Source organism: Salmo salar, chromosome 27 (assembly GCF_965601325.2).
Source record: "Salmo salar chromosome 27, fSalSal1, whole genome shotgun sequence".
In the NCBI taxonomy this organism is placed as follows: domain Eukaryota; kingdom Metazoa; phylum Chordata; class Actinopteri; order Salmoniformes; family Salmonidae; genus Salmo; species Salmo salar.
In genome coordinates, this window is record NC_138317.1 from 4,679,892 (window position 1) to 4,706,840 (window position 26,949).

A 26,949-nucleotide genomic window follows, 5' to 3' on the forward strand; every position below is an offset into this window, starting at 1 on the left:
CTTTGTTGAAGCACCTTTGGCAGCAATTACAGCCTCGAGTCTAATTGGTATGACGCTACAAGCTTGGCACACCAGTATTTGGGGAGTTTCTCCCATTCTTATCTTCAGATCCTTTCAAGCTCTGTCAGGTTGGATGGTGACCGTTGCTGCACAGCTATTTTCAGGTCCGGGCTCTGGCTGGGCCACTCAAGAACTTTCAGACTTGTCCCAAAGCCACCCTTGCATTGTCTTGGCTGTGTGCTTAGGGTTGTTGTTCTGCTGGAAGGTGAACCTTCGCCCCAGTCTGAGGTCCTGAGCGCTCTGGAGCAGGTTTTCATCAAGGATCTCTCTGTACTTTGCTCCAATCAGACTTCCCTCAATCCTGACTAGTCTCCCAGTCCTTACCGCTGAAAAACATCCCCACAGCATGATGCTGCCACCACCACCATGCTTCACCGTAGGGATGGTGCCAGGTTTCCTCCAGACGTGACGCTTGGCATTCAGGCCAAAGAGTTCAATCTTGGTTTCATCAGACCAGAGAATCTTGTTTCTCATGGTCTGAGAGACCTTTAGGTGCCTTTTTTAGAACTCCAAGAGGGCTGTCATGTGCCTTTTACTGAGGAGTAGCTTCCGTCTGGCCACTCTACCATAAAGGCCTAATTGGTGGAGTGCTGCAGAGATGGTTGTCCTTCTGGAAGGTTCTCCCATCGCCACAGAGGAACTCTGGAGCTCTGTCAGAGTGACCATCTGGTTCTTGGTGACCTCCATGACCAAAGCCCTTCTCCCCAGATTTCTCCGTTTGGCCAGCTCTAAGATGGGTCTTGATGGTTCCAAACTTCTTCCATTTAAGAATGATGGAGGCTACTGTGTTCTTGGGGACCTTCAATTCTGCAGAAATGTTTTGGTACCCTTCCCCAGATCTGTGCCTCGACACAATCCTGTCGCTGAGCTCTACGGACAATTCCTTCAACTTCATGGCTTGGTTTTTGCTCTGACATGCACTATCAACTGTGGGGACCTTATATAGACAGGTGTGTGCCTTTCCAAATCGTGTTCAATCAATTGAATTTACCACAGGTGGACACCAATGAAGTTGTAGAAACATCTCAAGGTCGCTCAATAGAAACAGGATGCACCTGAGCTCAATTTCGAGTCTCATAGCAAATGGCCTGAATGCTTACGCAAATAAGCTATTTCGGTTTCTTTATTTTTAATAAATTAGCAGAAATCTATTAAAACCTGTTTTCGATTAGTCATTATGTGGTACTGTGTGTAGATTGATGAGGGGGAAAAAGTAATTTAATACATTTTTTTATATGGTGTAACGTAACAAAATATGGAAAAAGTAAAGGGGTCAGAATGCTTTCCGAATGCCTTGTACATATCGGAGATGGGATTTCTGCCATTGAACTACAATTCCATAAAAGCCGTGCAATCTAGATGCCTCATTTCCGCCTCACTGTATATCTGTTTGATGCGCCCTAAACAGGCCCTTTTCCGGCTTTGAGAAGTGTGGTGCAGAACGGCAGATACAAGTGAGTGAATCATTTTTACAAATTTCAAGCCAAAAATTGCATGATAACGCACAATGTCCAACTATCGTACGTGTAACATTGCTTGTTTGACTTTGAGTCAGAAGTAAATCAGTTTATAGTCCAAAGTCGTTTTTAAATCATCCGAGTGTTTTTACTCGGTGCTCAAATGCCTTCAGCCGGGGCAGATTAACGTCATGCTAGCACGTGCGACATTGCTAACTAGCTAGCTACCTATTTAGGGTCCTCCCGGGACCACTCGGAACATTGTTGCTATGCAAGATGTTCAGATTGGTGTTAAATACATGTTTATCTCATGTTTGTCTCATAATGACATTAGCCATATAACTATCGTTCGCTAGTAGACTCGGGCAGACTTTAGCCTTTTGGGCCTACTGTCGTGTCTGCGCTCATCCACATTGCCTTTAAGATTTTATCCCGACTATTTCATTTAATATCATTTAACTACTTAAACCAATACATTTATGCTGTCCGTGTGTAGCCTAGCCCACGTTGCTAAAATCACTAACGTTGACTGTATAATGGATAACGTTGGCTAGCAAGTTAGCTAGCTATTCGTGTGTTACTAACAGTGGCAGCCATTCCTTCCTGATGTTGATGGCAGTATCATGAAGCCTTTTGTTATTTCGTCTACCATTATGCTAACTAGTTGAGCCGTGATCTGGTAATATCGTGATGTGGATTTTTTTTATTTCACCTTTATTTAACCAGGTAGGCTAGTTGAGAACAAGTTCTCATTTACAACTGCGACCTGGCCAAGATAAAGCAAAACAGTGCGACACAAACAACAACAGTTACATGGAATAAACAAACATATACAATAGTCTATATACAGTGTGTGCAAATGAGGTAAGATAAGGGAGGCAGGCAATAAATGGGGCATAGTGGTGAAATAATTACAATTTAGTAATATAATTGATTAGTGTGGGATACTGTTATTGCAAGGGCTTTTGCCATGGAACTGAGGTCAGACATTGTGGTACCTTGACTCATAAATAAATCCATCAATATTACCTGACCAAATCTAATGTTTTTCATCAGTGACTTCAGAGTCGTGGGAGACTGCCCCTGCAGTGGCTGAAACGCCAGAAATCAAGCTCTTCGGGAAATGGAGCACAGACGATGTTCAGATCAATGACATCTCCCTGCAGGTAGGGCATTTCAGTGTTTGACTTGTGACTAGGCACTATAAAACATAATTATTTGTTTTTTGTGTGTAAGCGAGGCTAGAGTCACGCCTTTACGACCCTCATTGTCCTGGTGTGCTAGAGTGCTCGCAGAGTAAACTTCTTTGCATATTCATTGGCTGTAGTCTCATGTGGCCCAGTCATTCACCAGCTCAGAAACATGAACATCTCTGTATGCCCTGTTAACCTGGACATTGAAACCTAAGTTATTGGGAAGGGAACTAGTATTGATGATGCTTTTTCCCTCAACTCAGGATTACATTGCTGTGAAGGAGAAGTACGCTAAGTACCTGCCACACTCTGGAGGCCGCTATGCTGCCAAGCGTTTCCGCAAGGCCCAGTGCCCCATTGTGGAGCGTCTCACCAACTCCATGATGATGCACGGCCGCAACAACGGCAAGAAGCTGATGACCTGTCGCATTGTGAAGCACGCCTTCGAGATAATCCACTTGCTGACCGGGGAGGTACGTACCTTATTCAACGTTGTTTTTTGCATCCCAAATGTCACCCCATCCCTTTCATAGTGCACTACTATGGTCCTTGGTCAAAAGTAGTGCACTAAATGGGGAATAGGGTCCCATTTGAAATGCGGACTTAGCCTTGAACTCCATGCTTGTCAGCCTCCCGCCACTATGCTGGTCTGTCTTGGTGACTGAGTATAATCCAGTGGAGGCTCAGATAGACCCAGTTCTAGGAAGCAGGGCTGCCTCAACAAATGGGCAACTCTGTGCCGAAAGGCCTGGAACAAACGCCACATGGAAATTGTTCTGCTTTCTTAAGTCCATGGATACTCTCCTGTTACTGTTATCACCCAAATTTTACTGGTCATCTCTATCCCATATGTACTGTTAGGATCTTATTTTTCAGAGTAAATAACCCATGGACACCAGAGAAGCATTAACCAAGTTTAATTCTGCCCAAAGGTTCTGTACAGCTGTATTCAGACAACCCAACATTTGTCCCATCCAGACATTTATATCCCACTTAACCTCTGGGCGCGAAATACAATTACCTCAAATGCTATATCTTCAATTTCTCAAACATATGACTATTTTACATAATTTGAAAGATAAGACTCTCGTTAATCCAACCACGTTCTCCGATTTCAAAAAGGCTTTATAGCGAAAGCAAAACATTAGATTATGTTAGAGTACATAGCCAAAAATAATCACACAGCCATTTTCAAAGCAAGCATATATGTCACAAAAACCCAAACCGCAGCTAAATGCAGCACTAACCTTTGTTGATCTTCATCAGATGACACTCCTAGGACATTATGGTATACAATACATGCATGTTTTGTTCAATCAAGTTCATATTTATATCAAAACCCAGCTTTTTACATTAGCATGTGATGTTCAGAACTAGCATACCCACCGAAAACGTCCGGTGAATTTACTAAATTACTCATGATAAACGTTGACAAAATACATAACAATTATTTTAAGAATTATAGATACAGAACTCCTTTATGCAAACGCTATGTCAGATTTTAAAATAGCTTTTCGGCAAGCAAAAAAATTTTTTTTGCAATATTCTGAGTACATAGCTCAGCCATCACGGCTAGCTAATTTGACACCCACCAAGTTTGGGGCAACCTAAACTCAGAATTACTATTAGAAAAATTGGATTACCTTTGCTGTTCTTCGTCAGAATGCACTCCCAGGACTTCTAATTCAACAACAAATGTTGTTTTGGTTCCAAATAATCCATAGTTATATCCAAATACCTCTGTTTTGTTCGTGCGTTCAGGTCACTATCCGAAGGGTAACGCGCGAGCGCATTTCGTGACAAAAAAAAATCAAAATATTATTTTACCGTACTTAGAAGCATGTCAAATGCTGTTTAAATTCAAATTTTTTGTTTTTGTTTTTATGCTATTTTTCTCGTAAAATAGCGATAATATTCCAACCGGACAACGTTGTATTCATTCAAAGAGTGAAAGAAAAAAATGGTGAGGTCTCGTGAACGCGCATCTCAGTCTCTGTCCTCAGGCAGACCACTTACAAACTCTGCTCCTGTACTTTGCCCAGAGACAGGAGACGCGTCATTCCGCTTTCTGAACGCTTTAGAGAGCCAATGGAAGCCTTAGAAAGGTGTCACGTAACAGCAGATGCTGTAATTTCGATAGAGATGCAACAGGACTACAAATTGTCAGACAGGCCACTTCCTGCATGGAATCTTCTCAGGTTTTTGCCTGCCATATGAGTTCTGTTATACTCACAGACACCATTCAAACAGTTTTAGAAACTTCAGAGTGTTTTCTATCCAAATCTACTAATTATATGCATATTCTTGTTTCTGGGCAAGAGTAGTAACCAGTTTAAATCGGGTACGTTTTTTATCCGGCCGTGAAAATACTGCCCAGACAGGTTAATATACTATGCGTCTGATCTTTCATGTCTTTAATATCAGCATGTTCATAATGTCAAATCCAACAGTAGGCTCGAAGTGTCTTTGCCCGTGAAATTTGTACCCCTGAATATCGATTCCAGTACGGTTGTGGTGGTTGACCTTGTCCCTGCCTTGTCCTCTCAGAACCCCCTGCAGGTGCTGGTCAATGCCATCATAAACAGCGGACCCCGTGAGGACTCGACCCGTATTGGTCGTGCTGGTACCGTGAGGAGGCAAGCTGTGGACGTGTCCCCTCTGCGCAGAGTCAACCAGGTAAAAGAGACTGCTGCCACATTCTCCTCCAACTCTGCCTGTTGCCACTTGGTTCACTGCCAAATCTAGGCTACATCACAAGTGAAGTTACAGGAATGTAAAACTTGTTAAAAAAAATTGTGTACACGAGGCTAGAGTCACGCCATTACAAACTCATTGTCCTGGTGTGCTAGAGTGCTCGTAGAGTAAACATCTTTGCCTATTCATTGGCTGTAGTCTCTTGTGGCCCAGTCAATCACCAGCTCAGATACAGAACCTCCATTTTGACTTCTTTTGTTGTAAAGATTCACAACATAGAATATAAATAAACTATGATTATGGCTGCTCACTGTCTTGCCTCCTGTCTCTCAGGCTATCTGGCTGCTGTGCACTGGTGCAAGAGAAGCTGCTTTCAGGAACATCAAGACTATCGCAGAGTGCCTTGCTGATGAGCTGATCAACGCAGCTAAGGTGACTTTTGTTGAAATTGTAGTCTCAATTGCGATTTCAGTACCGTACAGATTTGGTTTTGAACCAGTTTTAATCAGATTTTTCTAGTCTGCTGTTATGTTGGGGGGTTTGTTCACCAGTGTTCATGTCAATTTCTTTGGGGTTGATCAGTGTGTTGATTGTGTTTTGTCAGGGTTCTTCTAACTCCTACGCCATCAAGAAGAAGGACGAGTTGGAGAGGGTCGCCAAGTCCAACCGTTAAAATTGTTTGTTCCTTTCTGAAAAAGAAAATGAGGAAATAAATTTGGCAACTTCCATTGTTTTTTTTAAAGTTCAATGTGGTATGATGTTTAGTAACACATAAGCCTGAATACAGGACATTTGAGGAATGAGTCAAAGGTTTTAAGTTAATTTATTTGATCTACTAAGTAGAGATGTAATCATCACATTCAAAAGCTACACTAAAATGCTTAATGTGTAGAACTTGAGTTCACTTGTTTCAACTGAGTCCACAGATATGCATGTACTTGAATATAAATTAATGCAGCTTCTTAGGTGCATACGACTGATTGGACTACTGAAGTAAAAGGGCAATGTCAGTGCTTTATCGCTAATGAGGACTTCGCAACAAAGTACTGTGACAAACGATGCCAGTTTATTTTGAGTTACTGCACTATATATACAAAAGTATGTGAACACCCCTTCAAATTAGTGGGTTCAGCCACACCGGTTGCTGAAATTGAGCACACTGCCACGCAATCTCCATAGACAAACATTGGCAGTAGAATGGCCTTAATGAAGCACTCAGTGACTGATAGAGGTCGACCGATTATGATTTTTCAATACCGATTATTGGAGGACCAAAAGGCCGATGCCGATTTACTACTTTTTTTTGTAATAGTGTCAATTACAACAACACTGAATTAACACTTATTTTAACTTAATATAGTACATCAATAAAATCAATTTAGCCTCAAATAAATAATGAAATATGTTCAATTTGGTTTAAATAATGCAAAAAACGTGTTGGAGAAGAAAGTAAAAGTGCAATATGTGCCATGTAAGAAAGCTAACGTTTAAGTTCCTTGCTCAACATGAGAACATATGAAAGCTGGTGGTTCCTTTTAACATGAGTCTTCAATATTCCCAGGTATGGAGTTTTAGGTTGTAGTTATTATAGGACTACTTCTCTATACAATTTGTATTTCATATACTTTTACTATTGGATGTTCTTATAGGCACTTTAGTATTGCCAGTGTAACAGTATAGCTTCCGTCCTTCTCGCTCGAACCATGAACACATCGACAACAGCCACCCTCGAAGCAGCGTTACCCATGTAGCGCAAGGGTAGCGTTTGAAACGCTATTAGCGCGCACCCGGCTAACTAGTTAGCCATTTCACATCGGTTACACCAGCCTCATCTTGCGAGTTGTAGGCTTGAAGTCATAAACAGCGCAATGCTTAAAGCACAGCTGGCAAAATGCACGACAGTGCTGGTGCCTACCACCGCTCAGTCAGACTGCTCTATCAAATCATAGACTTAATTATAACATAACACACAAAAATACGAGCCTTGGGTCATTAATATGGTCGAATCTGGAAACTCATCTCAAAAACAACATTTTTCCTTTCAGTGAAATACGGAACGGTTCCGTATTTTATCTAACGGGTGGCATCCCTAAGTCTAACTATTCCTGTTACGTTGCACAACCTTCAATGTTATGTCATAATTACGTAAAGTTCTGGCAAATTAGTTCGCAACGAGCCAGGCGGCCCAAACTGTTGCATATACCCTGACTCTGGCGCAATGAACGCAAGAGAAGTGACAATTTCACCTGGTTAATATTGCCTGCTAACCGGGATTTCTTTTAGCTAAATATGCAGATTTAAAAATATATACTTCTGTGTATTGATTTTAAGGCATTGATGTTTATGGTTAGGTACAGTCGTGCAACGATTGTGCTTTTTTCGCAAATGCGCTTTTGTTAAATCATCCCCCGTTTGGCAAAGTCAGCTGTCTTTGTTAGGAAGAAATAGTCTTCACAGTTCGCAACAAGCCAGGCGGCCCAAACTGCTGCATATACCCTGACTCTTGCAAGAGAAATGACACATTTTCCTTAGTTAAAAGAAATTCATGTTAGCAGGCAATATTAACTAAATATGCAGGTTTAAAAATATATGCTTGTGTATTGATTTTAAGAAAGGCATTGATGTTAATGCTTCTCTAAGCGATTATATGCAACGCAGGACAGGCTAGATAAACTAGTAATATCATCAACCATGTGTAGTTAACTAGTGATTATGTTAAGATTGATTGTTTTTTATAAGATAAGTTTAATGCTAGCTAGCAACTTACCTTGGCTTCTTACTGCATCCGTGTAACAGGCAGGCTCCTCGTGGAGTGCAATGTAAAGCAGGTGGTTAGAGCATTGGACTAGCTAACCGTAAGGTTGCGAGATTGAATCCCCGAGCTGACAAGCTAAATATCTGTCGTTCTGCCCCCTGAACAAGGCAGTTAACCCACCGTTCCTAGGCCGTCATTGAAAATAAGAATGTGTTCTTAACTGACTTGCCTAGTTAAATAAAGGTGTTTTTTTTTTTTTTTAATCGGGGTCCAAAAATACCGATTTCCGATTGTTATGAAAACTTGAAATCGGCCCTAATTAATTGGCCATTCCGATTAATCGGTTGACCTCTAGTGACTAATGTGGCGCTGTCATGGGATGCCACCTTTCCAACAAGTCAGTTCATATTTCTGCCCTGCTAGAGCTTCCCTGGTCAACTGGTGTGGTTACTGTGAGGTAGAAATGTCTGGGAGCAACAACGGCTCAGCCGTGAAGTGGTAGGCCACACAAGCTCACAGAACGGGACTGCCGAGTGTAAAATAAAAAGAAAAAAAATAATCGGTCCTACGTTGCAACACGCGCCCTCATCAGACCGTGAGGCTGCCTTAGATCTGCCTATTCGTCATCTGCAATCGATACTACAGCTGGCTCGGGCCCTTCGGTCCTCAGAGTTTGGAAAACCCCTCGAGGCGAAAGAACGTCTGGACCTCAGCCATTGCACCAGCTGTTGTCATCGGCAGCTCTATTGTAAGAAACATCTTGGTTCCCGGGGTAAAACCCCTGCGCTACCAAGGAGCTCAAGTACAGGACATTACAAGGCTGCTTCCGGCTGTTCTGCGACACGCTGGTAGCTGATGCTTTCATAGTCCATGTGGGGTCAAATCACAGAAGGGCTAGCTCTGAACTTATTAAAATGGATTTAAAGAATTAATTCTAGCACTGAAAGATTTTTAAAAAATTGGCCAATATCAGGTCTGGTACCATCTTTGGGCTGCGGGTGTGAAAGATTCAGCAGGCTACTGGCATTACACGCGTGGCTAAAAGACTACTGTAGCTTGGTTGGAATCCCTTTTATAGATACCTTTGACACCTCCCTCCACCATACTTTATAGTTGGGATGAGGTTTTGATGTTGGTGTGCTGTGCCTTTTTTTCTCCACACATAGTGTTGTGTGTTCCTTCCAAACAACTCAACTATAGTTTCATCTGTCCACAGAATATTTTGCCAGTAGAGCTGTGGAACATCCAGGTGCACTTTTGCAAACTTCAGACGTGCAGCAATGTTTTTTTTGGACAGCAGTGGCTTCTTCCGTGGTGTCCTCCCATGAACACCATTCTTGTTTAGTGTTTTACGTATTGTAGACTCATCAACAGATATGTTAGCATGTTCCAGAGACTTCTGTAAGTCTTTAGCTGACACTCTAGGATTCGTCTTAACCTCATTGAGCATTCTGCCCTGTGCTCTTGCAGTCATCTTTGCAGGATGGCCACTCCTAGGGATAGTAGCAACAGTGCTGAACTTTCTCCATTTATAGACACTTTGTTTTACTGTGGACTGATGAACATCAAGGCTTTTAGAGATACTTTTGTAACCCTTTCCAGATTTATGCAAATCAACAATTCTTAATCTTAGGTCTTCTGAGATCTCTTTTGTTCGAGGCATGGTTCACATCAGGCAATGCTTCTTGTGAATAGCAAACTCAAATTTTGTGAGTGTTTTTTATAGGGCAAAGCAGCTCTAACCAACATCTCTAATCTCATCTCATTGATATGACTCCAGGTTAGCTGACTCCTGACTCCAATTAGCTTTTGCAAAAGTCATTAGCCTAGGGGTTCACATACTTTTTCCAACCTACAATGTGAATGTTTAAATGATGTATTCAATATAGCCAACACAAATACAATAATTTGTAGGTTATTAGTTTAAGCACACTATGTTTGTCTATTGTTGGGAAATCCAGCTAATTCCGAAGGGTTCACATACTTTTTCTTGCCATTGTATAATTTCTGGGTGATTTAAATATTGACTGGCTTTCATCAAGCTGCCCACTCAAGAAAAAAACATCAAACTGTAACCAGTGTCTGCAACCTGGCATCAGGTTATCAGTCAACCTAACAAGGTACTGACAAACAGAGCAGGAATAAAATCATCAACATCTATTGGTCAGATCTTTACTAAGGCTGCAGAAATTTGCTTTAAAGCAGTATCAAAATCCATAGGATATAGTGATCACAATATAATAGCCATATCTAGGAAAACCAAAGTTCCAAAGGCTGGACCTAATATAGTGGATAAGAGGTCATACAATACATTTTGTGGTGATTCTTCTGTTGATGTAAAGAATATTTGCTGGTCTGTGGTGTGTAACGAGGAGTAACCAGACGCTGCACTTTGACACATTTATGAAATTGCATATTCCAGTTACTAATAAGCATGCACCCATGTAAAAACTGTTTAATCCCCTTGGATTGATGAGGAATTGAAAAATGGTATGTTTCAGAGGGATGAGGCAAAAGGTATGGCAAAGAAGTCTGGTAATACAACCGATTGGCAAATGTACCGCTATTGAGAAATCATGTGACTAAACTAAATAAAAACGTACTATGAAACAAAAATAAATGAGAAAAGGCTAACTGCTCCATCATTCATTAAATCAGATGGCTCATTCATCACAAAATCCACTGATATTGCCAACCACTTATCGATTTTTCATTGGCAAGATTAGCAAATTTAGGCATGACATGCCAGCAACAAACGCTGACACTGCACATCCAAGTATATCTGACCAAATTATGAAAGACAAGCATTGTGTTTTTGAATTCCGTGAATTAAGTGTGGAAGAGGTGAAAAAAGTATTGTTGTCTATCAACAATGACAATTCACCGGGGTTTGACATCCTGGATAGAAAATGACTGAGGATAATAGCAGACGATATCGCTACTCCTAATTGCCATATCTTCAGTTTAAAAAATACTAGAAAGTGTGTGCCTTCAGGCCTGGAGGGAAGCAAAATTCATTCCGCTACCCAAGAATAGTAAAGCCCCCCTTTACTGGCTCAAATAACTGACCAATCAGCCTGTTACCAACCCTTAGTAAACTTTAGATAATTTTTTTTTGACCAGATACAATGCTATTTTACGGGAAACCAATTGACAACGGACTTTCAGCATGCTTATGGGTAAGGACATTCAACAAGCACAGCACTTACACAAATGACTGATGATTGGCTGAGAGAAATTGATGATAAAAATATTGTTTTGTTAGACTTCAGTGTGGCTTTTGACATTATCAATCATTGTCTGCTGCTGGAAAAACATGTGTTATGGCTTTTACACCCCTGCTATATTGTGGATAAAGAGTTACCTGTCTAACAGAGGGCGTTCTTTAATGTCTAACAGAACACAGAGGGTGTTATTTAATGGAAGCCTCTCCAACATAATCCAGGTAGAATCAGGAATTCCCCCAGGCAGCTGTTCAGGCCCCTTACGTTTTTCAATCTTTACTAACGGCATGCCACTGGCTTTGAGTAAGTGTGTCTGTATGCGGATGACTCAACACTACACACGCCAGCTATTACAGCGACTTAAATGACTGCAACACTTTACAAAGAGCTGCAGTTAGTTTCAGAATGGCTGGTGTCGTGTCTTTGGCTATGCCGGATTAAGTGATTTGACATGCTATTCTATAAAATCCTTTCTCTGTAATTAATATTACCTGATTAAGCTAATCATGTAAATGTAATTAACTAGAAAGTCGGGGCACCACGAAATAATGTTTGGAGAGCTGTTATCTTCCGAATAAACTCTTAAAGACCTCATATTTTACATCAATAGCAGTTCATATTAATCGTCACCTTATTTCAGTCTCATCTGAAAGTTGTAAATTCTTCACGAACCCTGGCTAACAAGTTGAATCCGCACTACAAAATTTGGTTTAATTATTTATTTACTAAATACCTAACTAATCACAGAATTACATATACACAGAATGCAAATTATGTCATACAGAAAACGTCCCTGGTGGACGGAGCCGACATGACGGCTGGTTACACAAAGGAAAGGGGTTTGGGTTTGAGTGAAAGAGCGGGAAGACTGAGGAACAAAGGGAGAAGCTATGCTATCGTAAATACAGTATCTTATGCATTCTAAATTGCCGCCCATTTGAAAAAGGAGAATGCAATAAATATTTACTCTGAGCTGCGCTTCGGTAGGTTGGTCGTAGATGCTGGCCGTGTTGCCCAACAGAGATCTTCCTAGTCCTTTGAAGGGTGTCTCTGGTGGTAAACTAGATACTTTGTAGTAATGTCGTTGTGTGTTAGACTGGAACAGCTTATTATCTGAGTCCTTTTAACGTGAGGCTGCAGGCCTCGCCTACTCGGAACAGAAAGTTATATTTTCGTAAAGGGCTATATATAGAAAGGGAGAGAAGGGCGTGTTTCATAGTTTATAACCAATGTCTCTTCACATGGGCGGGCCACTGAGTGAGCAGAACTCTAACCTTATGAAAACCCAATTCTCTCATTTGGAAGCTAAAATTCCATTTCATCGTTTCACAAATAGTTTCATATTTAAACATTTAAATTGCACAACAATTCCATGTGAATTGGGAGCAATTTCCAAATGCCTGAAGGTACCACGTTCATCTGTACAAAAATAGTACGCAAGTATAAATACCATGGGACCACGCAACTGTCATACCACTCAGGAAGGAGACGCGTTCTGTCACCTAGAGATGAAAGTTTACATACACCTTAGCCAAAAACATTTAAAATTAGTTTTTCACAATTCCTGACATTTAATCCTAGTAAAAATTCCATGTCTTAGGTCAGTTAGGATAAACACTTTATTTTAAGATTGTGAAATGTCAGAATAATAGTAGAGAGAATTATTTATTTCAGCTTTTATTTCTTTCATCACAACCCCAGTGGGTCAGAAGTTTACATACACTCAATTAGTATTTGTTAGCATTGCCTTTAAATTGTTTAACTTGGGTCAAACATTTCGGGTAGCCTTCCACAAGCTTCCCACAATAAGTTGGGTGAATTTTGGCCCATTCCTCCTGACAGAGCTGGTGTAACTGAGTCAGGTTTGTAGGCCTCCTTGATCGCACAAGCTTTTTCACTTCTGCCCACAAATTTTCTATAGGATTGAGGTCAGGGCTTTGTGATGGCCACTCCAATACCTTGACTTTGTTGTCCTTAAGCCATTTTTCCACAAATTTGGAAGTGTGCTTGGGGTCATTGTCCATTTGGAAGACCCATTGCGACCAAGCTTTAACTTCCTAACTGATGTCTTGAGATGTTGCTACAATATATCCTCAATTTTACTTCCTCATGATGCCATCTATTTTGTGAAGTGCACCAGTCCCTCTTGCAGCAAAGCACCCCCACAACATGATGCTGCCACCCCCGTGCTTCACGGTTGGGATGGTGTTCTTCGGCTTGCAAGCTTCCCCCTTTTTCCTCCAAACATAACGATGGTCATTATGGCCAAAAATTATATTTTAGTTTCATCAGACCAGAGGACATTTCTCCAAAAAGTACGATCTTTGTCCCCATGGTGCAGTTGCAAACCGTAGTCCGGCTTTTTTATGGCGGTTTTGGAGCAGTGGCTTCTTCCTCGCTGAGCGGCCTTTCAGGTTATGTCGATATAGGACTCATTTTACTGTGGATATAGATACTTTTGTACCCGTTTCCTCCAGCACTTTTCACAACAAAGTACGTTAATCCCTAGAAGACAGAACGCGTCTCTTTCCTGAGCAGTATGACAGCTATGTGGTCCCATGGTGTTTATACTTGCTTTTTGTTTGTACAGATGAACATGGTACCTTCAGGCGTTTGGAAATTGCTCCCAATGATGAGCCAGACTTGTGGAGGTCAACACATTTTTTTATGAAGTCTTGGCTGATTTCTATTCATTTTCCAATGATGTCAAGCAAAGAGGCACTGAGTTTGAAGGTAGGCCTTGAAATATATCCACAGGTACACCTCCAATTGACTCAAATGATGTCAATTAGCCTATCAGAAGCTTCTAAAGCCATGACATTTTCTGGAATTTTCCAAGCTGTTTAAAGGCACAGTCAACTTAGTGTATGTAAACTTTTGACCCACTGGAATTGTGATACAGTGAGTTATAAGTGAAATAATCTGTCTGTAAACAATTGTTGGAAAAATTACTTGTGTCATGCACAAAGTAGATGTCCTAATCGACATGCCAAAACTATAGTTTGTTAACAAGAAATTTGTGGAGTGGTTCAGAAACGAGTTTTAATGACTCAAACCTAAGTGTATGTAAACTTCCGACTTCAACTGTAAATATACATACATATACATGCAGTGCCTTTGGAAAGTATTCAGACCCCTTGACCTTTTCCACATTTTGTTAAGTTACAGCCTTATTCTAAAATGTATCAAATTATTATTTTATTATAAATTGATTAAATCTTTTTTTTCCCCTCAATCTATACACAATACCCCATAATGACAAAGTAAAAAGAGGTTTTTCTATTTTTTTGGGGCAAATTTATTCAATTTAAAAAACAGAAATACCTTATTTACATAAGTATTCAGACCATACTTCAAGCCATGAAGTTGAAGGAATTGACCGTAGAGCTCCGAGACAGGATTGTGTCGAGGCACAGATCTGGGGAAGGTACCAAAACATTTCTGTAGCATTGAAGGTCCCCAAGAACACAATGGCCTCCATCTTTCTTAAATGGAAGAAGTTTGGAACCACCAAGTCTCTTCCTTGAGCTTTCTGCCCAGCCAAACTGAGCAACCGGGGGAGAAGGGCCTTGGTCAGGGAGGTGACCAAGATCCTGATGGTCACTCTGACAGAGCTCTAGAGTTCCTCTGTGGAGATGGGAGAACCTTCCAGAAGGACAACCATCTCTGCAGCACTGCACCAATCAGGCCTTTATGGTAGAGTGGCCAGACAGAAGCCACTCCTCAGTAAAAGGCACATGACAGCCCACTTGGAGTTTGCCAAAAGGAACCTAAAGACTCTCAGAACATGAGAAACAAGATTCTCTGGTCTGATTGAAAGATTGAAAGCTTTGGCCTAAATGCCAAGTCTGGAGGAATCCTGGCACCATCCCTACGGTGAAGCATGGTGTTGGCAGCATCATGCTGTGGGGATGTTTTTCAGTGGCAGGGACTGGGAGAATAGTCAGGATCGAGGCAAAGATGAACAGAGCAAATTAGATAGAGATCCTTGATGAAAACCTTATCCAGAGCGCTCAGGACCTCAGACTGGGGCGAAGTTTCACCTTTCAATAGGACAACGACCCTAAGCACACAGCCAAGACAACGCAGGAGCGGCTTCGGGACAAGTCTTTGAATGTCCTTGAGTGGCCCAGACTTGAACCCGATCGAACATCTCTGGAGAGACCTGAAAATAGCTCTGCAGCAACGCTCCCCATCCAACCTGACAGTAGCTTGAATGGATCTGCAGAGAGGAATGGGAGAAACTCCCAAAATATATGTGTGCCAAGCTTGTAGCATCATACCCAAGAGGACTCCAGGTTGTAATTGCTGCCAAAGGTTCTTCAACAAAGTACTGAGTAAAGGGTCTGAATACTTATGTAAATGTGATATTTTAGGTTTTTATTTTGACTAAATTAGCAAAAATGTCTAAAACCTGTTTTTGCTATGTCATTATGGGGTATTGTGTGTAGATTGATGAGGGGAAAAACATAATACATTTTAGAATAAGGCTGTAAAGTAACAAAATGTGGAAAAAGTCAAGGGGTCTGAATGCTTTCCGAAGGCACTGTAAGTATAACTTTTGTATGACTGACACCTTTATTGAGCGGTCTAATGTTTTAATATTTAATCATTTCTGCCCTCCGAATTCCTATTCATTACATAAATAGGCCCTTTTCATTTTGTCTGGCTTGCCATTCCAAATAAAATTGAATCTTTTTTGCTCATATAATTAAAAAAAAAAAACAGGTCACCAGGTGTAGGCAAGACCATAAGCAAATAGGTAAACTGTGATATGACTAAAGAGTTAATCATGGTGATTTTTCCACAAATAGACAGGTATTTTCCTTTCCATGGTAGCAAGATCTTATTTTTGCTAACTTTCTATTCAAATGTATTGGAGTGAGATTTCTTTCTTTCGGGATATGAATACCCAGTATGTCCACATCACCGTCAGACCATGTTATTGGTAACAACTACACGGCAATGTAAAAGTTTGTATTTTTTTGTGGCCAATACGTAATATAGTACACTTATAATTTGGTTAGAAAAAGTATCTAAATCCTCTGAGGCTGTGGAGGGATCCAAATTGTAGAATTACTTTATCTCCCTGGCATATTACATAATTTATGCAGCAGCATACAAGGCATTTTTGGACTCACCGTTGTGCTGTGCTCACTTGAACAGGAAGGTGGCGCGGCGGTCCCTTAGGGCAAATTTTGTCTTAACTTTTTCATTAAAGTCTGATATTCTCTGGATTCATGGCGCTTTCAAGACAACTGGGAACTCAGAAAAAATACAAGGTCGAATCATGACGCCAGTGATCTTCAGGTCGGAGCTCTAGAAAGACGCCGGAGTTGGAAGCTTCCCCCCCCCCCCCCTTCCGAGTTCACAGTTGTCTTGAACTCACCAAAGTCTGAGATTTCACAGTTGTTTTGAATGCAGCAGAAGTCATGCTATATTGACAGCATAGCCAATGTATTCAACCTTTTCTGGCCCATGGTGTTGCATGTGAATGTCTCCTTTTAAGCTTGGTAAAGAGACCCTTAAACCCAGACCACACACACACACACCCTCTCAACCAAATAGCAGGCAGGGGAAGCAAAATAGTGATTGCTTTGCAACACCTTGCATTTAGCTACTGATTCCTTCCAAACCACTCAATGTTGAATTTTCGATTTCCAACTTGTGTAATGTTTAAGTCCAATGGCTGATGAGCACCGATACGTTTTATCTATAAATTTCTCTTCATCCTTTTCAAGGATTTGCCAGTAGATTGTCGACGTGTTTCATGATGATGACTGCTTGTCTAACTTGCTAGCCAAGATTTTGAAAGTATGATGTTGACATGATCAGTCCAATCAAAGCTACGGTAGATATAACGTGATTTGATGTCATTTTATCGGTGGCCAATGACCTTGACGCTTCTAATGGGCACTTCTAATGTAAATCTATAGCAGCACCCAAGAGGGCTTGAACTTTCTAGCTCTCCCTGTAGATTTTACAGTGTCCCCATGAGTGACAGAACACTGAACCTATCACAGCACAACTAGAGAAGATTACCAACCCCTACACTCTGTATTTTCCAAGGGCTATCCCTCCACCACAGAAAGCACTGAGCTAGGCTGAAACACCAGCATTTCGGAACTGCCTTACTCAAGAAAGCAAAAAAGAGGCCATGTTCATATGCAGCTTTATTAACTCAATACATTTTTTTTTATTATTATTTTTTTTACATTGTTTTCAAACTGATAACATGCAAAACAGGCAACAAAAAAGTGCTCTGCCCCACCTGCCCTGAATGACAGGTCGCCACTGGGCATTTACTTTCCCCCCAAAAAATTCCCGCGATTCTATTTCTGCATTTCGAAATTTGCAAAAGGCCTATACAACCATAGAATCTATACAACGGACGTGCCCATTTAAGTCAGGACTGGCAGCCACTGCGAGTGTACCCATGTGTTTACCAGTCAAATTGCCAGGGTTAGCGGTGGCAAGTCCCTTCTATGGATTATATTTATATGGCCGCAGCGTAACAGCCTACTTACTCTGAGCGCAGAGAGTGTGGTTCGGAGGATGGATCAGACATTTTGGATAATCGCAGCAAGTCTTGTTATATAATATAGGGACATAAAACTGAGGTGGCCATGTTTGTCTCCAGAGAGCACCTCTGTAGCACCGGGCCCGTATACAGTACGCCTACATTTCAAATCTAGAACCTATTAAAGTTCCTCAAGCCACACTGCACTCTTTCCACAGAAGGGGGAGCAGTTGTGCAGAATATGCACATTGAACCCTCTTTAGCCCCAGTGAGTGCTATCCGGGATCCTTGAGACATCCCTACCCTAAACTTAACCCTAAACCATACAAATTACCTAACCTTAACCATACCTCTAACCTTAACCCTTACCGTAACAGTTTTAAAATGTTAACTTCAATGGGGTGACGTCAGAGTTGGGATGTCCCAAGGATACAGTTTAGACTTTTTCCTTTTAGCCCCTGGCCCAACAGTTGGCCATTTTCTTTATGTTCACATTTGTATTTTCCTATAGCCAATGAAGGTCTATGTGTTTACTATGGGAGGGCAGGGATTTCAGAAGTATGGCTTCCTATTGATAAGTAGGCAGAATGAAGACAGATACCCTCCGAGCTTGGAGGCCTCGCTGCATGCTGTAGGGAGGAGGGTGTAATCTGTCAGCTTCTGAAAGGCCTGTGGGGGGGGAAGAGAATACCGTTTTATTACATTCACGGGGAGAAGCTTTAGCCGATGTCCTCGACAGCTGGTTGACAAGCTTTTGTGTTTAGCCTGCTGTTCATCTTTCTTTCCTTGTTCTACCATGCACTTCATGTGATTATTTCATTGTGTATTGCAGCAGGGTGGAAAATTAATGCCATTTGGGATTGAGTGGAGGGGGACTTTGTATTGAAAATAAAATTGTTTCTCTTTTATATGCCAAAGACACAATACGGTGGATATAAAAAAGTATAGCTTAGTAAAAGTAGCCTAAAGACAGCTGTTCACTCACAGGGACACTGTCAGGACACTCCTCAGTGGGCGGGTGAAGCAGGTAGTCCACTTTGGAGGGGCCCCTGACATAGACACAGTTAGCTGCTGCGCCCTCCGGGACCGTGAGCACTTCGTAGTGGTGATCAGTCAGCTGCTCCATCATCTACACAAACAGAGGCAGTGCTAACAAAATTAGCATGACAGCAGCGGCCAGGATCTGTTCACATTTGAGTAGCCCACAGGGAAGCTGAACTGGGCAAGAGCTAATCATCTCCGGATGGGGACCAAATGGATCACATACACTTGGGTAATGTGGGCTAATAGGGCTCTAAACAACACAATGACACTTTAAACAGCCCAACAAAGCTTGCATTATTTTATATTATTCATCTGAGCAGTGACAAATACTGGGCTGGAGAATTTTCAGTCGATCACTTTGCATGTCTGAATGGCAGTTTGTGGCAAGCAGAATGTGCAGTTGAAGTCAGAAGTTTACATACACCTTAGCCAACTACATTTAAACTCAGTTTCACAATTCCTGACATTTAATCCTTGTAAAAATTCCCTGTTCTAGGTCAGTTTGGATAACCCCTTTATTTTAAGAATGTGAAATGTCAGAATAATAGTAGAGAATTATTTATTTCAGCTTTTATTTTTCCATCACATTCCCAGTGGGTCAGAAGTTTACATACTCAGTATTTAGTAGCATTCCCTTTAAATTGTTTAACTTAGGTCAAACGTTTTGGGTAGCCTTCCACAAGCTTCCCACAATAAGTTGGGTGAATTTTGGCCCATTCCTCCTGACAGAGCTGGTGTAACTGAGTCAGGTTTGTAGGCCTCCTTGCTCGCACAAGCTTTTTCAGCTCTGCCCACAAATTGTCTCTAGGATTGAGGTCAGGGCTTTGTGATGGCCACACCAATACCTTGATTTTGTTGTCCTTAAGCCATTTTTCCACAACTTTGGAAGTATGCTTGGGGTCATTATCCATTTGGAAGACCCATTTGCGACCAAGCTTTATCTTCCTAACTGATGTCTTGAGATGTTGCTACAATATATCCACATCATTTTCCTACCTCATGATGCCATCTACATTGCTCCAAAAAAAAAGGGAACACTTAAACAACACAATGTAACTCCAAGTCAATCACACTTCTGTGAAATCAAACTGTCCACTTAGGAAGCAACACTGATTGACAATACATTTCACATGCTGTTGTGCAAATGGAGTAGACAACAGGTGGAAATTATAGGCAATTAGCAAGACACCCCCAATAAAGGAGTGGTTCTGCAGGTGGGGACCACAGACCACTTCTCAGTTCCTTATGCTTCCTGGCTGATGTTTTGGTCACTTTTGAATGCTGGCGGTGCTTTCACTCGTGGTAGCATGAGACGGAGTCTACAACCCACACAAGTGGCTCAGGTAGTGCAGCTCATCCAGGATGGCACATCAATGCGAGCTGAGGCAAGAAGGTTTGCTGTGTCTGTCAGCGTAGTGTCCAGAGCATGGAGGCGCTACCAGGAGACAGGCCAGTACATCAGGAGACGTGGAGGAGGCCGTAGGAGGGCAACTACCCAGCAGCAGGACCGCTACCTCCGCCTTTGTGCAAGGAGGAGCAGGAGAAGCACTGCCAGAGCCCTGCAAAATGACCTCCAGCAGGCCACAAATGTGCATGTGTCTGCTCAAACGGTCAGAAACAGACTCCATGAGGATGGTATGAGGGCCCGACGTCCACAGGTGGGGGTTGTGCTTACAGCCCAACACCGTGCAGGACGTTTGACATTTGCCAGAGAACACCAAGATTGGCAAATTCGCCACTGGCGCCCTGTGCTCTTCACAAATGAAAGCAGGTTCACACTGAGCACGTGACAGAGTCTGGAGACGCCATGGAGAACGTTCTGCTGCCTGCAACATCCTCCAGCATGACCGGTTTGGCGGTGGGTCCGTCATGGTGTGGGGTGGCATTTCTTTGGGGGGCCGCACAGCCCTCCATGTGCTCGCCAGAGGTAGCCTGACTGCCATTAGGTACCGAGATGAGATCCTCAGACCCCTTGAGACCATATGCTGGTGCGGTTGGCCCTGGGTTCCTCCTAATGCAAGACAATGCTAGACCTCATGTGGCTGGAGTGTGTCAGCAGTTACTGCAAGAGGAAGGCATTGATGCTATGGACTGGCCCAGACCTGAATCCAATTGAGCACATCATGTCTTGCTCCATCCACCAATGCCACGTTGCACCACAGACTGTCCAGGAGTTGGCGGATGCTTTAGTCCAGGTCTGGGAGGAGATCCCTCAGGAGACCATCCGCCACCTCATCAGGAGCATGCCCAGGTGTTGTAGGGAGGTCATACAGGCACGTGGAGGCCACACACACTACTGAGCCTCATTTTGACTTGTTTTAAGGACATTACATCAAAGTTGGATCAGCCTGTAGAGTGGTTTTCCACTTTAATTTTGAGTGCGATTCCAAATCCAGACCTCCATGGGTTGATAAATTGGATTTCCATTGATTATTTGTGTGTGATTTTGTTGTCAGCACATTCAACTATGTAAAGAAAAAAGTATTTAATAAGATTATTTCTTTCATTCAGATCTAGGATGTGTTGTTTAAGTGTTCCCTTTCTTTTTTTGAGCAGTATATTTTGTGAAGTGGACCAGTCCCTCCTGCAGCAAAGCACCCCCACAACATGATGCTGCCACCCCTGTGCTTCACGGTTGGGATGGTGTTCTTCGGCTTACAAGCATCCCCCTTTTTCCTCCAACCATAACGATGGTCATTATGGCCAAAAATTATATTTTAGTTTCATCAGACCAGAGGACATTTCTCCAAAAAGTACAATCTTTTACCCCATGTGCAGTTGCAAACCGTAGCCTGGCTTTTTTATGGTGGTTTTGGAGGAGTGGCTTCTTCCTTGCTGAGCGGCCATTCAGGTTATGTCAATATAGAACTCGTTTTCCTGTGGATATAGATACTTTTGTACCTGTTTTCTCCAGCATCTTCACAAGGTCCTTTGCTGTTGTTCTGGGATCGATTTGCACTTTTCTCCCCAAAGTACATTCATCTCTAGGAGACAGAATGTGTCTCCTTCCTGAGTGGTATGACGGCAACGTGGTCCCATGGTGTTTATACTTGCGTACTATTGTTTGTACAGATGAACGTGGTACCTTCAGGTGTTAGGAAACTGCTCCCAATGATGAACCAGACTTGTGGAGGTCTACAATTTTTTATCCTGAGGTCTTGGCTGATTTCTTTTGATTTTCCCATGATGTCACGCAAAGAGGCACTGAGTTTGAAGGTAGGCCTTGAAATACATCCATAGGTATACCTCCAATTGACTCAAATGATGTCAATTAGCCTATCAGAAGCTTCTAAATCCATGATGTCATTTTCTGGAAGTTTCCAAGCTGTTTAAAGGCACAGTCAACTTACACGGAACCCAAAATGGCTGCGCGTGTGCGCCATCGTGCATAAATGTATTTTGTCCCCCCACACCAAACGCAAGTTAAAATATCAAAACAAACTCTGAAACAATGACATTAATTTGGGGACAGGTCGAAAAGCATTAAAGATTTATGGCAATTTAGCTAGCTAGCTAATTTGTCCTATTTAGCTAGCTTGCTGTTGCTAGCTAATTTGTCCTGGGACATAAACATTGAGTTGTTATTTTACCTGAAATGCACAAGGTCCTCTAGTCCGAGAATTAATCCACACATAAAACAGTCAACTGAATCGTTTCTAGTCATCTCTCCTCCTTCTAGGCTTTTTCCTTCACTTGACTTTATATTGCGATTGGCAACTTTCTAAATTAGGTGCATTACCGCCACTGACCAATTTCGTCTTTCAGTCACCCATGTGGGTATAACCAATGAGATGGCACGTGGGTACCTGCTTCTATAAACCAATGAGAGGCAGGACTTGTAGCGCGATCTGCGTCACAAATAGAACTGATTTCCATTTTAGCCCTTGGCAACGCAGACACTCGTTGGCGCGCAAGCTGTGTGGCTGCAATAATTGAATAATATAGATTTCTAAATTTATGCAACGCGAGTGGTTTAGTCAGCCTGTTAGTGTATGTAAACTTCTGACCCACTGGAATTGTGATAGTGAATTATAAGTGAAATAATCTGTCTAAACAATTGTTGGAAAGATTACTTGTGTCATGCACAAAGTAGATGTCCTAACCGACTTGCAAAAACTATAGTTTGTTAACAAGAAATTTGTGGAGTGGTTGAAAAATGAGTTTTAATGACTTCAACCTAAGTGTGTGTAATCTTCCGACTTCAACAGTACATGGATAGAGAGCTACAGTATAATTAGTTCACCATCTTTCTCTCGGACACACATTCACTCACCCGGAGGGTCTTCTTGGCCCCATCACTGTTGCTGATGATGATAGTATCAGGACCACCCATAGAGCATATGTCCTTTAGACGAGTTCCGCCACACACTGGCACCGTGGACACAGTAAAGTCCTAAAACGAGGACAGAGATGCTAAGAACATTAAGTGGCCTATAAAATGTTGTACATTCTAAAATATTATTCTTATTGGGACCCAAAGAAAATGATTTATCTTTGAATTACTTTTTAATATGATCATGTACTTGGACATCAAGTCATTCATCAGATAGATTAGATAAATACTGTGTAAATATTGCATGTAAAGCAACACCAGGAAAGCAGACAGACGGCAGACACAAACAACGCCCCAAACACAATGGTATAGTTTGCATGCCACACCCTGAGTGATATTGAATATCTAAATCCAACAGGCTATGGTATTAACTACCATTATAAGTCCATTAAAATAAACAGACCTGACTGTGAATGTCATTTTGTCTAGAGAATTAAGAAGTATGCATTTTCTTTGTACATTCATACTTTCCCATCCGTCTCTTTCTACCCTCACACAAGTGACCTCACATGTGGACAGATATACACACACATAACTGCCATAAATGCACTTAGCAAGAGGAAGCCATCAATACTAATGGCACTACTGTGGACCATGTCAAATCTCAAGGGGCTTCCTGGTATGATCACCACCCCTGACCAATGGGACATAGCTTGCTCTTCCATCATTTGTCTTTGAGCCATGAATCTCATAATATAATAGAACAACGGCCACCTGCTCATCTCTGCTGCAACACATGGACTCTGTCCCAATTCGTCTTTCCTTGATTCTTTATGTCATCTTTGCTTGCCTCCTCAGAACACATCGGAGGAGAAGGTTGGAGGGTCTTTGGATCTTGTCCTCGCATTTGGTTTGAGAGAGGAATCAAGCTGTACTCACTCTGAAAGTGTCAGCCAGAACCTCAGCTCCTCTGTGGTTGGTGTGGGAGGAGATGCCCACAAAGAACTCCCTGCCGGTGAAGAGCACGTCGCTGCCCTCCAGCGTGGCCCCTGCGGAGCCCCCCTCCTCTGCCCCCATCTCCACCACTGTCAGGTTCAGCTCCGACATCACCCTCCTCACCGCTTCAGCCTGAGGAAGAGAGGAGAAAGGGACAGGGAGGGAGAGAAAGAGAGGAGAGGTCAAACTGACTACTGTAACATTAATCTATAATTAAAACAAATAACAATATAAATCAATAATTGAGACAGAACTACAACACGTTTAATGGAATGATTCACAACACACAAATCTCGTTCATTTAGGTTAAAAAAAGTCAGCGATACAGAGAAGACTTTCTCTCAGTTGTGGTCAGTGTTTACCTCTCTGCGTCTCTGCAGTTTGAAAGGCCTGGTGATGAGTGCCGTGTCTCCCTGTATCACAGCTACATCCTCTATCCTCCAGCTCTCTGGTAGCTCCGGGTCTGCAGGGATCTCGATGAGCTGCAGCCCCACCTTCTGTCTCAGCGCACCAGTCAGCATCCCAAACTGTCGCTGTGCCTTGGCCAGGTCCGTCGTGGTTTCCCCACTTTCGACCTTGTCGGTTTCCTCATTATCGACCTTCCCAAAGGTCTCTGGGATGCCCCGCACCACGGCGTGGGTGAAGCAGCCGTACGGCAACACGCTCGCCATGATGTGTGTGTGAGAAAGAGAGGGTGTGTGTGTGAAGGCGTGGGAGTACCCTGGCTTTGGGCTAGTATTGGTGTTCTGCCACTACAAGGCAGAACAGTGAAAGTGTGTTTACCACTAGATGAGTGGGTGACAATTGTTGTCAGTGTGTTCCCAACTGTTTGAGGAGCTGCGAGGTGTGATGGCAAGACCAGCTGGACACTAAAGGGATGTGATGGAGCGAATCAGCAACTCTATGGGGAGTCTGTCATCCAGGCAGGAAAACACACAGGAGAAAGTCTTCATCCCTGTTCTTCCACTTCAGTGAGTAGCCACTCCAATACCAACTGCAAAGTTCCAGGGAGGTAAATATTAGTTTCAGTCTGAAAGAAACAAGGGAGACAAATTCTTTAGGGCTTTGATGAGAAGGCTAAAGCATGTTTGTACATGCTCAGTGACTCATTAGATGAAAGTTCCTGTGATCACTTGTGTCTGCTCTACTGCAGAATCTCACCCTCTTCAACTGTAGGACATATAGTAGGCTACCCATTCTGTCTGGAACATAAAATATTTTCCTCAGAGAGACAATGGTCTGTTTTGTGGTGCTGCTGGCATTGGACAGTTGGCATGAAAAAAAAAAAACAGCATAATCTCAAGTGTTCAGTGTCCACCATTTGCTATTGAATACTTGATTGAATAATTATTTAGTTGCTCTAAATCATGTAATCAGTTGTAATCTAACTTCTCCAACTCATTTCATAGAGACGCTATTTTTATGTCAAATTGACCCAGAATTAATACAGATAACAAAGTGGACTGGAGAATGCTGACAAGAGCTGCATTGTTCAAGAGCAGATTATTTGAGCCCAACATCCTACAATGGTCTTGCAATGGCAAATCAATCAGCTCGTTGGCTACAGTTTAGAGACACTCACTGCTTTATTTTCATCCTGTTGTGAATCCCAGCGTCAATATTATAGTTGCTTAAATGACTGCTCCCTCTCCCCCTGCTAGGCAGACGAGTTTACTAAACCAGAATGTCGAGCAATTTCAGGTTGACCCCTCTAACATTTTGACGCAACAAGTGTTGCACCTATGTGCCTCTATATGTTCAGATGCTACCTACATTTAGTGTATTCTGGATAAATCATAGAAAATAGCCATTCACGGCAGAATTTGAGTAATTATCAGACAATAACAAACTAAAAGTGATGTCTCTCTATAATGATTTTTAGGAATATAACCTACCTAAACCTCAATCAAATGAATACAACTAGATTTAGGACTATTTCTCAAATGCATTTCACTTTGTTATGGCTTTTTATCATCCCGTGCCAGCCATCTGCAGAGTAGCCAAACAAGTTACACGAAAACCATCTGACATTTTTGGCTGCAAGAGCTCATCACGCCCTGTGCAATGTTAAAATGTATGCCTACTTTATTATTGCTTTTACAGGAGGTTAATCAAATTCAGTTATTTCCCCCTGGTCATGTCTATTATCGTATGCCTATTTTCCCAGCTTTTTCTTTCAATTTCCAAACCTATCCCGTTATTTTCTTCTCTTCTATATTTCCCTTTAACCCGTTTTACCCAGGCCCCCTGTTCACCCCTTCATCCCCTCCCCCACCCCTCTTAATTCCCTCCGCTCAAGGAGAAAAGTAGGATATTATCACGATAGATTTGCTTCTTACCTTGTATGAAAGTGCAGATCGAGTAGAATTCATCAACCAGAGTTCAACTCGCAAATGATTCTGACTTCTGTCACTTTAAGAAAGTAAGTTTGACAGCTAATCTCCTCATAAAAATGTTGCCCAAACCAGTTGAAATGTTGCTGTAACGTAAACTCGTTCGATGCAGAACACAGATTGATTTTAAGTGGTTTCCGGAGAGATTATGGCACCGGATTCATATTTTCTCCCTGATTCATTGTTTCCAAGTGTGCCACACCCCCGCTCCCTCGCCAAATTTGTATCCGCCCATTCTACATATAAAAACGTCAACAGTTATATCAATTCGCAATCTTAAATTGTATATAGTCACATTATTACTTCGCACGCTTTCAGAGTTTTTTTATAGACGCAATAC

The 26,949-nt window shown here is 42.1% G+C and overlaps 2 protein-coding genes and 3 non-coding genes across 6 annotated transcripts; 4 read left to right on the forward strand and 1 right to left on the reverse strand.

Annotated features, from left to right (window-relative positions):
- Positions 1-1,401: 1,401 nt before the first annotated feature.
- On the forward strand, positions 1,402-6,132 carry rps5 (ribosomal protein S5). Its single transcript, XM_014176982.3, has 6 exons — positions 1,402-1,514; positions 2,574-2,683; positions 2,974-3,183; positions 5,258-5,386; positions 5,738-5,836; positions 6,009-6,132. Coding segments are annotated over exons 1-6 (618 nt in total). The 5' UTR covers positions 1,402-1,513; the 3' UTR covers positions 6,078-6,132.
- LOC123731008 (small nucleolar RNA SNORA3/SNORA45 family) lies at positions 2,752-2,883 on the forward strand. Its single transcript, XR_006762513.1, has one exon. It is a non-coding gene; the product is annotated as a small nucleolar RNA SNORA3/SNORA45 family (small nucleolar RNA).
- Positions 3,343-3,469, forward strand: LOC123731003 (small nucleolar RNA SNORA65). Its single transcript, XR_006762508.1, has one exon. It is a non-coding gene; the product is annotated as a small nucleolar RNA SNORA65 (small nucleolar RNA).
- On the forward strand, positions 5,511-5,641 carry LOC123731007 (small nucleolar RNA SNORA3/SNORA45 family). The gene has a single exon (XR_006762512.1). It is a non-coding gene; the product is annotated as a small nucleolar RNA SNORA3/SNORA45 family (small nucleolar RNA).
- Positions 6,133-17,543: 11,411 nt separating the features above from the next.
- Positions 17,544-26,820, reverse strand: ddah2 (dimethylarginine dimethylaminohydrolase 2). Of its 2 annotated transcripts, none has more exons than XM_014176818.3 (6): positions 26,556-26,820; positions 24,579-25,210; positions 24,160-24,348; positions 23,221-23,340; positions 18,889-19,032; positions 17,544-18,572 (listed from the first exon to the last, which is right to left on the reverse strand). In XM_014176818.3, the coding sequence occupies exons 2-6, from the start codon at positions 24,885-24,887 to the stop codon at positions 18,456-18,458; spliced, it is 879 nt and encodes a 292-aa protein (XP_014032293.1). In that variant the 5' UTR covers positions 24,888-25,210; positions 26,556-26,820; the 3' UTR covers positions 17,544-18,455.
- Between the last annotated feature and the right edge of the window lie 129 nt (positions 26,821-26,949).